General features: G+C 51.1%; 1 protein-coding gene across 1 annotated transcript; it reads right to left on the bottom strand.

Moving 5' to 3' along the window:
* Positions 1–8,415: 8,415 nt before the first annotated feature.
* LOC128099483 (amiloride-sensitive amine oxidase [copper-containing]-like) lies at positions 8,416–12,229 on the bottom strand. Its single transcript, XM_052721434.1, has 4 exons — positions 10,687–12,229; positions 9,677–9,959; positions 9,236–9,368; positions 8,416–8,541 (listed from the first exon to the last, which is right to left on the bottom strand). Exons 1-4 carry the CDS (start codon positions 12,227–12,229, stop codon positions 8,416–8,418), a joined length of 2,085 nt encoding a protein of 694 aa, XP_052577394.1.
* Between the last annotated feature and the right edge of the window lie 541 nt (positions 12,230–12,770).

Raw genomic sequence — 12,770 nt, 5'->3', positions numbered from 1 at the left:
AATATTTTTAAAAGATTTACTTTATTTTACCAGTGTATGAGTATGCTTGAGTGTATGTATATGCTTGAGTGTATGTATGTACACGGCATATAAGATTGCCATGGAAATCTGAAGAGGGCATTGGGTACCCTGGAACTGGAGTTATTGACAGCTGTAAGCCTCCATGTAGGTGCTGGAAACCAAACCTGGGTCCTCTGCAAGAGCAACAAATACTGTTGACATCTGAGTCATCTCTCCATCTTTGGAAGTAGGCTTTTTTTTTTTTTTAAATAAGCAAAGTGTAGTTCATTTTGTGTGTGTGTGTGTGTGTGTGTGTGTGTGTTAGTGTGTATTTGCTAAGGCATGTTGCTTCTTTGTGCGTGGGTGTGGATTTCAGAGGAAAACTAAGTATTTCGTTCTTCAGGGGCCATCCACCATCCTGGTTCTTCTCCTATTACTCTTCTTCCTCCTCTTCTTTTGTTTGAAATAGGCTCTAATTTTTTTTTTGGGGGGGGGAACTATTTTCTCTTTTTTTAAATATTTTTTTTATTTTATAATTTAATTTAATTTTACATATCAGCCACGGATTCCCCCGTCTCTCCCCCCTCCCCTCCCCCCCTTCCCCCCAACCCACCCCCCATTCCCATCTCCTCCAGGGCAAAGACTCTCCTGGGGATTCAGCTCAACCTGGTAGATTCAGTCCAGGCAGGTCCAGTCCCCTCCTCCCAGGCTGAGCAAAGTGTCCCTACATAGGCCCCAGGCTCCAAACAGCCAGCTCATGCACTAAGGAGAGGTCCTGGTCCCACTGCCTGGGTGCCTCCCAAACAGTTCAAGCTAATCGACTGTCTCACTTATCCGGAGGACCTGATCTAGTTAGGGGCTCCTCAGCTATTGGTTCATAGTTCATGTGTTTCCATTAGTTTGGCTATTTGTCCCTGTGCTTTTTCCAATCTTGGTCTCAATTCTTGCTCATACAATCCCTCCTCTTTCTCACCAATTGGACTCCTGGAGCTCCACCTGGGGCCTGGCCGTGGATCTCTGCATCTGTTTCCATCAGTCACGAAACAGGCTCTAATTTGACCCAGGCTAGAATCAAACTGATCATGTAGCTGATGATGACCTTAAACTTCAAATCCTGCGGCCTCTACCTCCCAGTCCTGGAATTACAGGTGTGGATTTTATCTTTTGTCATTTTGAGACAGTCTCTTATTGGCCCAGAACTAGACCAGTAGGCCAGTGGGCTGGCCAGGATGTGCCACAGACCAGCCTGTCTCTGCCTCAATGCTCTGGAATTACAAGTATGTGCTACCACACCCTGATTTTTTTTCCTGTGGGTTCTGAGGATGGAGGACAAGTCCTGGTTATTGCAAGGCCAGCACTTACACAAATGAGCCATCTATCTTGCCTCTAGATTAAAAAATGATTTTTATTGGCATATACTGATTATGCATAATAGAATGTATTTTCAAATGTGTACCTATGTGTTTGGATCATGTTCACCCACTGTTACCCCTTTCCACTCCTACCAATCCCTTCCCCTTCCCAACCAGCCCACCAACTCCTTTCATGTCGGTCTCTCTCTCTTTCTGACCCAACGAGTTTCCTGAGTGTTGTTCATATGAGCATGGCTGAAGGTCTGTATACGTGAACACGAGCAATCTTCCCAAGGCAACACCACTGTAAAATATGTCTCTTTTCTTCCTCAAGTGTTTTATATTTATATAAACCCTCTAGGATGGGAGGGTCCACATAAGCCCCTCTTCCTTCCAAAACAGAGCGCTGCTTGTCCCAATATCGTGCATACGAGGACTTCATTTGCAGACTTGTTTTAAGAGGCATTTCAAGTTTGTGCCAGAATTGAACAGGAAGTACAGAGCACTGCCTGTTCTCCTCCTGGCTTTACATGTCCCCAGCTACCAGCATCCACCCACTGGTCCATGTGCCACAAAGGTTGAGCCATAGGGACACCCTTTACCATCCAGAACCCGTATTGGATTCCAGGGTTCCTGTTTGCTGTGTATCATGACAAGGGTGTGTGACAGGCACCCACCACGGCAGTGTTTGAGGGTTCCCACCTGCCCCCAGTCCTCCAGACTTTCCCTGTCCCCTGGTCCTTCCTCCCTGCCGTTGGATCTGGACCGTGTACTGACAGTTGGTCTTTTCGGAGGGCACACCTGTAATCCTACAGTAGGCAGTCTGTGTTTCTTGGGTCTCCATGTCCTTCATGACTGATCTCCCTCTGTGAAATCTCTTATCCACAAATATCCTCGACCCACCCTGGGAAGGAAGGAGAGGCAGGAGAGAGGCTTAGGACCCTCTGTGGATGTAATAAGAGCAGCAGGATGTTGTGGGGAGGTAGCTGGGGGACAAATGACAGAGGAGACATACAGGCCAAGGCACAACCTGGCGGCAAGTGTCCCTCCCTGCTGCAGACAGGAAGCATGCCCGCTCCTTTTAACCCACCTCTTCTTGGGGACCTTCTCCATCCCCCAGAGTGCCCTGGAGACGCCGTCTGCCACCTCTTTCTGGTCTTTTCTCTGCCTGGCCTCTAGGTCTTTCTTTTTGTTCCTCTCACACCATGATCTCACCCCTGGCTGACACTCTTTCCCCGACAGCCTCTTTGGTGTCCCATCAGGTGCACCTGTGAGCTCTGCTCTGTCACACCACTGTCCCCACTCACAAGTGCCACTGAGCCCCAAGCATGTACAGCATGATCAGAAAGCTAATAAAAAACGAGGAAGAAGTGGATGGTGGATTTCAGTCCCCAAGCTACCCCCAGCTTAGCAGGGGTAGTGTGGTGGTTAGTTTTATGTCAACTTGACACAAGCTAGAGTCATCTGAGAGGAGGGAGCCTCAGTTGAGGAAATGCCTCCATAATATCAGGCTGTAGACAAGCCTGTAGGACATTTTCTTAATTAGTGATTGATGTGGAAGGCATCCCATTGTGGGTGGGGCCATCTCTGTGGTGGTGGCCCCAGGTTCTATAAGAAAGCAGGCTGAGCATGCCATGAGGAGCAAGCCAGTCAGCAGCACTCCCCCATGGCTTCTGCATCAGCTCCTGCCTCTAGGTTCTGCCCTACTTGAGTTCCTGTCCTGACTTCCTTTGATGATGAACTGTGATGTGGAAGCTTAAGCCAAATAAATTCTTTCCTCCCCAAGTTGCTTTAGTTGATAAGTCTTTTGCACCCTGAAGGCTTCTCCGATGAAGCAGCAATTCAAATTAAACCGAATCAGACTGAATTGGAAAAGCCCAGGTTTAACGGGTAAAGCATTCCCAGGTGATTTCCTGGCCCTTCAGAGAGAAGATTGAGAGAAGAGACCGGAAGAACCACGTGTCTGTTTTCTGGGATGCAGCTTATATACCCTATGGGAGTGGTCTTGAGCCTCTCTGGGGGAGAAGCTGTGTTTGGTATGCTTTGAAGGGGCAGGTTTGGGGAAAGAGATGGGGGAGGGGAGTTGAGGTAGATCTTCCACCAGAACATTCCAGACTCTTTGGGTATAGGGATGCCAGGGTGCCGGGGGTTGAGGTGGAGCTCCCACCCAAACATTAGTCATGGTGTTTCATTGCAGCAGTAGAAACCCTAACCAAGACAGGCAGCAACAGTCCCCCCCCCCTCTCTCTCTCTCTGTCTGTCTGTCTGTCTGTCTCTCTCTCTCTCTCTGTCTCTCTCTGTCTCTGTCTCTGTCTCTGTCTCTCTCTCTCTCTCTCTGTCTGTCTGTCTGTCTCTCTCTCTGTCTCTCTCTGTCTCTCTCTCTCTGTCTCTCTCTCTCTCTGTCTCTCTCTCTCTGTCTCTCTCTCTCTGTCTCTCTCTCTCTCTGTCTCTGTCTCTGTCTCTCTCTCTGTCTCTCTCTCTCTCTCTCTCTCTCTCTCTCTCTCTCTCTCTCTCTCTCTCTCTCATGTCCAGGGCAAAGGAAACCAAAATGAGATACTGAATTTTTGTGTTAGATGGATTTTTCCACTACGTGAGGCGTTCAAGTCTGTTTCATGGAGACTGTAGGTGAATTGTCCCACCTCAGTGATGTACCTAAGGAAGCCGTAAGTGTGTAATTGCTGTGTGTGTGTGTGTGTGTGTGTGTGTGTGAGAGAGAGAGAGAGAGAGAGAGAGAGAGAGAGAGAGAGACAGACAGACAGACAGACAGACAGAAAGAGAGACCGTTGCTATCCCTGCTGTGCTAAGAGGACCTCAGCGGGAAGGAGACACTCCGGCCTCCGTACTGTTGCCCTCTAGGCTGTAGAGAGGAAAGTGGGACCAGCCTGTGTGGGGTCAGCCATGTTCATGGGCACGAGGAAGTCCCGAGGGGCTTGTAGGAGGATGAGAGTGGGGGCCGCTCTGTGTTCTTGGGTAGTGGATTTTGAGGACCACCGTGTCCACTTCTCCATCTGCACACTTCTGAGCCAGTTCCTCTGGGCTGTGGTAGAACTTGCCGTTATACCAGAGCTGCTCCACTCTCCAGTCCTGGGCATCTGTGCCCCCGTGATCCACAAGGATCTCCAGACCCGTGGGGTGCATGATGGCATCTTCCATATATTGCTGTATGATAAAAATCCCCTGGCTCTGGTGAACTCCACACATGGGAGGGCCACACTGGCGAATGGCACACACTGGCCGTAACTATTTTGTAGTAAGAAGCTGGGAGCATCAAGAAAGAAACCAACACAGGCTTATTGGCCCTCTTAGGTTTTACAGAAGAGGCTATATTTTACTTAAGAGATGGGTCTTGAAACTCAACATTCATGGCTATCCCCCTGGCTCAGGGGGAAGTGCTGTAGTATAGACTGGCCGCAGTAAGGCCCCACAGCAAACTTGGAGATACTGGAGTGCTCCCGGGCATCAGTGATGATGATAGGGGCTGCCACCCCAGGAGATGGTTTTCTTTTATGGAGAAAATTCAGCACATCTTTCTTCTTGGGCATCATCTCAATGAGGGACATGGAGTTCTTTGTTGAAGTTACTGTCTCGGATGGCTCCAGCTCCAGCTCTTTCCTATTCATCAGGGAGGTGTGCACCAACTTCCACTCATCGATGCTCACGCCCCAGGATACCTGTGGTTTGAAACTCAGGCTCCACCTGGGGCGCTCAGCCGTGAGCATGTGTAGCACCAAGACTGCACACACCCAGTCTGGTGCCAAGCTCCTTCACACCACCCCCATGGCTCTGAACACAGGAGAGGAGGGGACACAGGTATTTCCATCTCCAAGCCAGTACCTCCGAGAGCCTTGCTAGGCCTAATCATTCTCCACATCTCAGCTTCCTCTCTAAATCTAGCTGCAGCCTGAGCTGGAGCCTCTGGGCCTCCACTCATAGGTCGCAGTGCTGGCCAAGCCCTCGTGTGCCCTCGTGTGCATTTCTATCTATTTCCTCCTTCACTTGCATCTCTCCTGTGTAGATAAACTCCCGCTTTCCCCCTTGTTCGGTGTTATCTTAGTGAGGGAACATGCTTTAGCCAGGGGCACAGCTGCCCAAGGCTTGGTCCCCAAGGGCTACAAAGTGCTCTCTCCTGGTAGTACAGAAGGCTGTACTGTAAGCCAAACTTCCCTTTAACGACACAAGTTACCTTTTAGGAGATGCATTTCGAAATTGGTAAAGATATTCAATTTCAGGCTCTAGGGTCAAGCGGCCCTGGGTTCAAGTTCTGGTAAATGACAACAGGAAGGACTGCCTTTGTGTAGGCTCTGAGACATGTTATGAGTGACAGCTCTGAACGGCATTGAAGTCGTAGTGTTGGAGGAGAATGTAGGGTTCTCTGTCTGTTTGCTCTTGTTTCTTCTGTTCACAATCACAGGTTAGGAAAGTCCACAGCTGCCTCTTCAGTTCTGCAGGTTGCTCTGAACAATGTTCCCCTGCGTTGGGTAACATGTTCTTGGCTTAGGAGCTCTCTATTCCATCCTTACCTCCCTCCTTCCCCTCTATCTCTACCTCTCTCTGTTTGAGACGGGGTTTCACTGTATAGCACTGGCTGACCCAGACCTTGTTATGTCGACCAGGCTGGCCTTGAATTCACAGAGATCTGCCTTTATTTCTCTGCTGATACTGAAGGCATGTGCCACCACAGCTGCCTTTGTCCTCTCTTTCTCTTTTGTGCATCTTTACATGCCTCTGTGCGTGCCCATGCTCCTGTGTGCCCATGCTCCTGTGTGCACCCATGTTCCTGTGTGCACCCACGCTCCTGTGTGCCCATGCTCCTGTGTGTGCTCATGCTCCTGTGTGTGCCCATGCTCCTGTGTGCCCATGCTCCTGTGTGTGCCCATGCTCCTGTGTGTATGTGTGCACCCATGCTCCTGTGTGCCCATGCTCCTGTGTGTGCCCATGCTCCTGTGTGCCCATGCTCCTGTGTGTCCATGCTCCTGTGTGCCCATGCTCCTGTGTGCCCATGCTCCTGTGTGTGCCCATGCTCCTGTGTGTGTGTGTGTACCCATGCTCCTGTGTGCCCATGCTCCTGTGTGCACCCATGCTCCTGTGTGCGCCCATGCTCCTGTGTGTGCCCATGCTCCTGTGTGCTCATGCTTCTGTGTGTGCCCACGCTCCTGTGTGCCCATGCTCCTGTGTGCCCATGCTCCTGTGTGTGCCCACGCTCCTGTGTGCCCATGCTTCTGTGTGCCCATGCTCCTGTGTGCGCCCATGCTCCTGTGTGCGCCCATGCTCCTGTGTGCACCCATGCTCCTGTGTGCCCATGCTCCTGTGTGTGCCCATGTTCCTGTGTGTGCCCATGCTCCTGTGTGTACCCATGCTCCTGTGTGTACCCATGATCCTGTGTGTGCCCATGCTCCTGTGTGCACCCATGCTCCTGTGTGCCCATACTCCTGTGTGTGCACCCATGCTCTTGTGTGTGCACCCATGCTCCTGTGTGTGCCCATGTTCCTGTGTGCCCATGCTGCTGTGTGTGCACCCATGCTCCTGTGTGTGCCCATGCTACTGTGTGCCCATGCTCCTGTGTGCCCATGCTGCTGTGTGTGCACCCATGCTCCTGTTTGTGCCCATGCTCCTGTGTGTGTGTGTGCACCCATGCTCCTGTGTGTGCCCATGCTCCTGTGTGTGTGTGTGCACCCATGCTCCTGTGTGTGTGTGCACCCATGCTCCTGTGTGTGCCCATGCTCCTGTGTGTGCCCATGCTCCTGTGTGTACCCATGCTCCTGCGTGTGCCCATGCTCCTGTGTGTACCCATGCTCCTGCGTGTGCCCATGCTCCTGCGTGTGCCCATGCTCCTGCGTGTGCCCATGCTCCTGTGTGCACCCATGCTCCTGTGTGTGCCCATGCTCCTGCGTGTGCCCATATTCCTGTGTGTGCCCATGCTCCTGTGTGTGCCCATGCTCCTGCGTGTGCCTTCCTGGTGAACAAAGTCTGTTGTCTGACTTCCCACCCTTTTTTTGAGACAGGGTCTCTCCCTGAACCTGGAGCTTACTGCTTCTGCTAGACTGGCAGGCCAGGGAACTCTAGGAATCTGCCTGTCTCCATTGCTGGGGTAAAGGACATGGGCCACCATGCTTTCCCCTCTTATGAGAATGTTGGACGTCTGGCTGAAGTTTCTCATACCTGCAGGGCAAGGACTAAGCTACTAATCTAGCCCCAGCTCTGGTTCCAGTAGAGGCACTCTGGAAAATTCTGTTTCCTTGTCCCCTTCAACTGTTTGAGGGCAGCTATATATCTTCCACCTTTAATTCCTGTAAAGGGTTCTTAGTTTCCTCCTATTCATGCACAGAAGTTAGCACACTGTGCACACGATTGCCTGCCATTTTCTTCTTCTATGAACTACACCCTCTAGGGGTTTCCCTGTAGTCCCGACTCATACACTTTCCCCTGTCATCTGGCACCACAGTGGGGCTGTGCCTTAGTTGATTGACTGTTCCTCCCTGCAGGTGCAGACTCCGTGGTCTCCAGACTTTGCTTGCTGCAGACAGTTCTGCTGTGATCAGCATACACATATGTTTTTATTTGTTTGTTGATAAAGGGATCTTAGGGTGAACTTTAGATGCTAAAACAACAACAAAAGGGTGAGATGTTGGTAATTTTGTTTAATTTCCTCTTAGCAGTTTTCTTCTGCATGCCTAGATTTGAGGTGGGACAATTCCCATAAAGTTGCCCTAAGAGAGACGGGAAAGTCTCAGATATTGAAAAATCCATCACCTAAAGAAACCCAGTATCTTTGCCCTGGCCATGAAGGTTATTTAGCATGTAGTAGATATATGGAGCCCATGGCCACATGTCTGAGTAAGCGGTACACATACCCCCCAGTTCTAGAAGCAACACGGAAGGGTAGAATGTCAAAGGTTATTGGATGTCCTTGTGGGGCTCTGGGGCTGTTGAGCTGAAGCTGAGGCTGGACTCTTGACACAGGGTTGTAGATGCCACTGAGGTTGAAAGGAGGAGGCATCAGGCAGACCCTGTCCCCAGTGATTTAGTGTCGGATAGATCTGTGGCAGTTGTACCTAGGTGTCTTTCAATGATAGAAGAAATTGAAAGGCTGGAGTGAGAAACCCACGAAGTTCTTCGCTGAGGTCATACTGGGGACAGTTTCAGAATGGGGCCCATGAGAGAATCCCACTGTCACCCAGGCCACCAAATCCTGTGGGAGAGAAAAAGGCTTTAGTGAACAAGGAGGTACTGTGGACCCTGGAAGGACTGGGCCATTTTTTAAAATTTATTTTTATTAGTTAATTATTTCCAGCCTGTCACAGTTTCCCCTCCCTCCCTCTCTCCTCTCAGTCCCTTCCCCCAACCTCCCCTTTTCCCCACCCCCAATCCATTCCTCCTCCTTTCTCTTCAGAAAAGGGCAGGCCTCCCATGGATATCTTATCAGCCAGCCATGGCATATCAAGTTGCAGTAACACTAGGCACCTCTTCCCCTATTGAGGCTGGATGAGGCAACCCAGTAGGAGGGAAAGGTCCCAAAAGCAGGTAACAGAGTCAGAGACAGCCCTTGCCCCCACTGTTAGGAATCCCATAAGAAGACCAAGCTACACATACGTGCATAGGGCCTAGGTCAGTTCCATGCAGGCTCTCTGGTTGGCTGTTCAGTCTCTGTGAGCCCCTATGAGCCCAGGTTGGTTGATTCTATGGTTTTTCTCGTGGTAGGATTGGGTCATTTTAAGATGTGTCTACAAACTTCCCCCAGATGGCCTCAGACCCATTGAAAAGAGGTTGGCTCATCGTTCATGACCTCCGAATTTGCCCTCCATGAAAGCCACACTTCTAGGACCAGGGACAGGTGAGAGGGTAGTGACAAGGACAGAGGAGGAAGGGAAGGACTAATCCAATACCTGGTCTTCAATGCTCTCATTGTTCTGGAGGAAATCCTCAAAGACCACGGGGGGATCCCAGGGGTGGTTCTGGTTGTAAATGCTGGTGCTGCACCGCTCAGACTCCCAATATTTGGTCACTGCCAGGGAGTACCTGAAGATTGAGAAGCCAGGTGGCTCTGAGCACGGGGGCTGCCTCTGAGATCCAGCTAGGGCTCAGAACATCCCCAGGGCCTCAGATGAGGAAGTTAGTGCTTCCTCCCAATGTGCAGCCATCTCCTGGGACTTTGTAAGAGTGCCCAAAGCCATCCAAGGGTCAAGAGCCCCACGAGCACCTTTCTTCCCTCCCCAAGTGCATGCGGATCACACTCAGACTCACACATGGGCTCGTGGGCTCAGAGCCTCGAGAACGGAAGCACAGAGATGCATTCACTGTCAGAGAGGAGCCCCTCCCCTCCTCACCTGGCCCAGGTGAAAGCCAAGTCCTCCTGGGATTCAGGGGTCAGCTTCTGCTTAGATGTGGAGTAGATGTGTAAGCGGTAGCTGCGCCGGTGTCCCCAGATGTCCCTTTGGGGGCTGCTAAAGAGCAGGAATGGAGGCAGAGTCTGTCCGAAGGGGAAGGTGGCCTGGCGCTCCTGGGAATACTGTGTCTTCTCCATTGTGTCCTGGACCAGGTGGTGTCTTAGGCTGCCAGGGTTGGTGGTGTTCTGCCTGGTCTGCAGTGTGTGGAAGCTGTTGTTGGTGCCTGGAACCATGAGGGGAGGGAGAGATTGAGAACCAACTTCGATTAGAAGCTTTTTCCTTCCACCCTGGATCTCCAGCATAGGTCACATCCACAGCCAGCTGCCAGCAAGAAGCTGTGCTGGAGCAGAGGCTGGGCTAGCAGTGTGAGCAGCGAAACTAAGTGAACCCCAAACCAGAGGAGCTGGAGGACACAGTTCAGGGGTCAGCTCTGGCAGTTGTGGTAGTTTCAGTGTGGCCCAGGCAGTTTTCAGGAGAGCTGTGACACAGCCTTTTTGCCACCGTTTTAACCCTGGAGAAGGGATAGCCTGTGTTACTGAAGGCCTGAGACTGGCAATAGATATATTCTGGGCCATAAAGACAAATGGGATTCATGAGTGACAGAACATAGTGGCCTTGTTCTGTCAAGTGTCACAGCCATGACGCTCCTCTGTGGTGACATTATATATCCAGGGAACACACTAAGCACCCCTGATGGCACTACAGACCCTCTGGGAGAGCTAGGCAGTGGCATTTCATCCCCCCCCCACTTCTTCCTCACTAGGGTACCACTCACAGCCACTATTTCTCAGATATGCGTAATACTTTTTTTGCGGGGGGAGGAGGGAGGAAGCTCAATGAATACTTCTGATTTAACATCAGAAAGTCTCAAGCCCTATCAATCTTTTGTGGAGTAAAGTTATTGGTAGGAAGCAGCTGAGAGACAGGGAGGGTCTGATTTCAAGTCCTACCTGCCACATCCAGGTCAACACGGTAATGCACAAGGTGGGTGTGACTGTTGCCAAGTTGGTGAGTCATCAGGTGAATTTCGCCCAACCCCCCAGGGGTGTAGATGGTGGTGTGGGTAGAGCCTATGGCATGCATCTTGGCTGAGAGCATGCCATTAGTATAGAAAACAAAGTCCCAGATGTAATCAAAATTGTAGAGCGCTGAGGTTGCCCGCAGAACCAGCTTGTGTCCCATGACATCCGAAAAGAAGTTGATTTTGCCTGGAAAGTCAGTGTTAAAGATGGGCCTAACAGGCACCCCCATGGGGATCTCAAAGATGCAGAGGGCTCGTGGATAACGGACAGGCCCATCAGTATCATAGTAGTGGATAACATCTAGGAAGGTGGCTGTTTCTGGACAGTTGATGCCAGGGGCTAACTCATGAGTCACACTGCCCATGCCCCAGCCTAGATCCATGGTCTTGGTCAGCTCCCCTGCAGGTGTATTTTCTCTATGCACAGCCACAGCTGTCTGCACGCTGATCTCGTAGGCTATAGGCTCATCCCTGAAGTGCACATTTAATATCCGCAGCCCAGAAGAGGGTCTAAGCTGGAAGGAGAAGCTCCAGCCTTTGTAGATCACCGTGTTGCCCTCTAGTCTGTATCTGGAACCATTGCCAGACTCACTAAGGGGCATTGGGAATTCCCCACCAGGCTTGTTGAAGATTTGTAGTTGCTCTGTGTTCTTGGGCAGTGGGTCCTTGAGGACCACTGTATCTACTTCTCCATCTGCATACTTCTGAGCCAGTTCTTCTGGGCTGCTGTAGAACTTGTCATTATACCAGACCTGCTCTACTCTCCAGTCCTGGACATTCGTGCTCCCATGATCCACAAGGATCTCCAACCCTGTGGGTTGCAGGAGGTCGTCTTTCACAATGCGCTGCAAGAGAAACCAGGTGGCCCGATGTCTAGACTCCACACTGTGGGGGGCCACGTGGGTGAAGGTGAGGCACTGGCCATTGCAGTCCTCTAGTGAGAAGCCGGTGGTGTCAACAAAAAACTTCTGTAAGGGTGTGGTGGCCTCCTTGATTTTGTGGTAGAGAAGGCTTTGCTCTGCTTTGGACATGGGTCTGGATGCCCAGGATCGATGTTTTGCTGGCCTGGGGGACAGTTCTCTCATATAGATGGGCTGTGGCAGGGGCCCCACAGCAAACTCGGTGACATTGGGGTGCTCCTGGGCACTAAAGAAGATGACCACATGGGCCTCCCGTACTGGAAGTCTTGTTCCTTTATCCAGAAACTCTAGGACATCCTTCTTCTTGGGCAGCAGCATCTCAATGAGGAACACAGAGTTCTTGTCTAAAGCCTGTGTGCCGGATGGCTGCAGCTCCAGCTCCGGCCTGCTCATCAGGAAGCTGTGCACAGCTTCTATCTCCTGGGCGCTCAGGTCTGCAAACACCTGGGCCTTGCTATTCAGCATCCAGTTGGGGTACTCTGCCATGGCCATCGGTAGAACCAAGATGATGGCCATGCAGCCCAGTGCTAAACTCCTTGGTGCCAGCCCCATGGCTCTGGAACTCAGCAGAAGAAAGCAGAGAACTTAGGTATTTCTCTCCCCAAGCCAGCACTCAGAGCACTCTGTCTCTAAGCCCGTTGCCCCTGACTGTGCTTCCTCCCTTACCCAGCTGAAGCCAGAGTTGGAGTCTCTGGGTCCTCACCCACAGTTCACAGCGCTGTCCAGACCCCTGTGTGCATCCACCTGTTTCCTCCCTCTTCTGGAAATCTCTTATATTCTTTCTTATCTGGATATCTCCCATTGCTTCCCCCTTTCTGGGTGTTATAACAGTGGGGAACGTTCTTCAGCAGGGTGTACCATGAGTCACAGCAGCCCAAGGCTTGGTCCTCAAGGGCTGCTAATGGCCTGTGTTCTGGTGGGCCAGAGGGCTGTAGTCATAGCAAAATTCCCTTTCTGATTCAACAGATGATCATTTAGGGGGTTGCATGCTGAGATTTAGGTTAAATGTTCAAAGTGCAGGAAGGGAGCATGATACAAGCGAGAAAGGTAGATGGAATGGAGTGATAATAATGTTTGAAAAAAGCCACAGGGA

The sequence above is a fragment of the Peromyscus californicus genome, unplaced genomic scaffold (assembly GCF_007827085.1).
Source record: "Peromyscus californicus insignis strain IS unplaced genomic scaffold, ASM782708v3 Scaffold_6__1_contigs__length_162567912, whole genome shotgun sequence".
NCBI classification, from domain to species: domain Eukaryota; kingdom Metazoa; phylum Chordata; class Mammalia; order Rodentia; family Cricetidae; genus Peromyscus; species Peromyscus californicus.
This window is presented reverse-complemented; position numbering and strand designations above follow the sequence as displayed.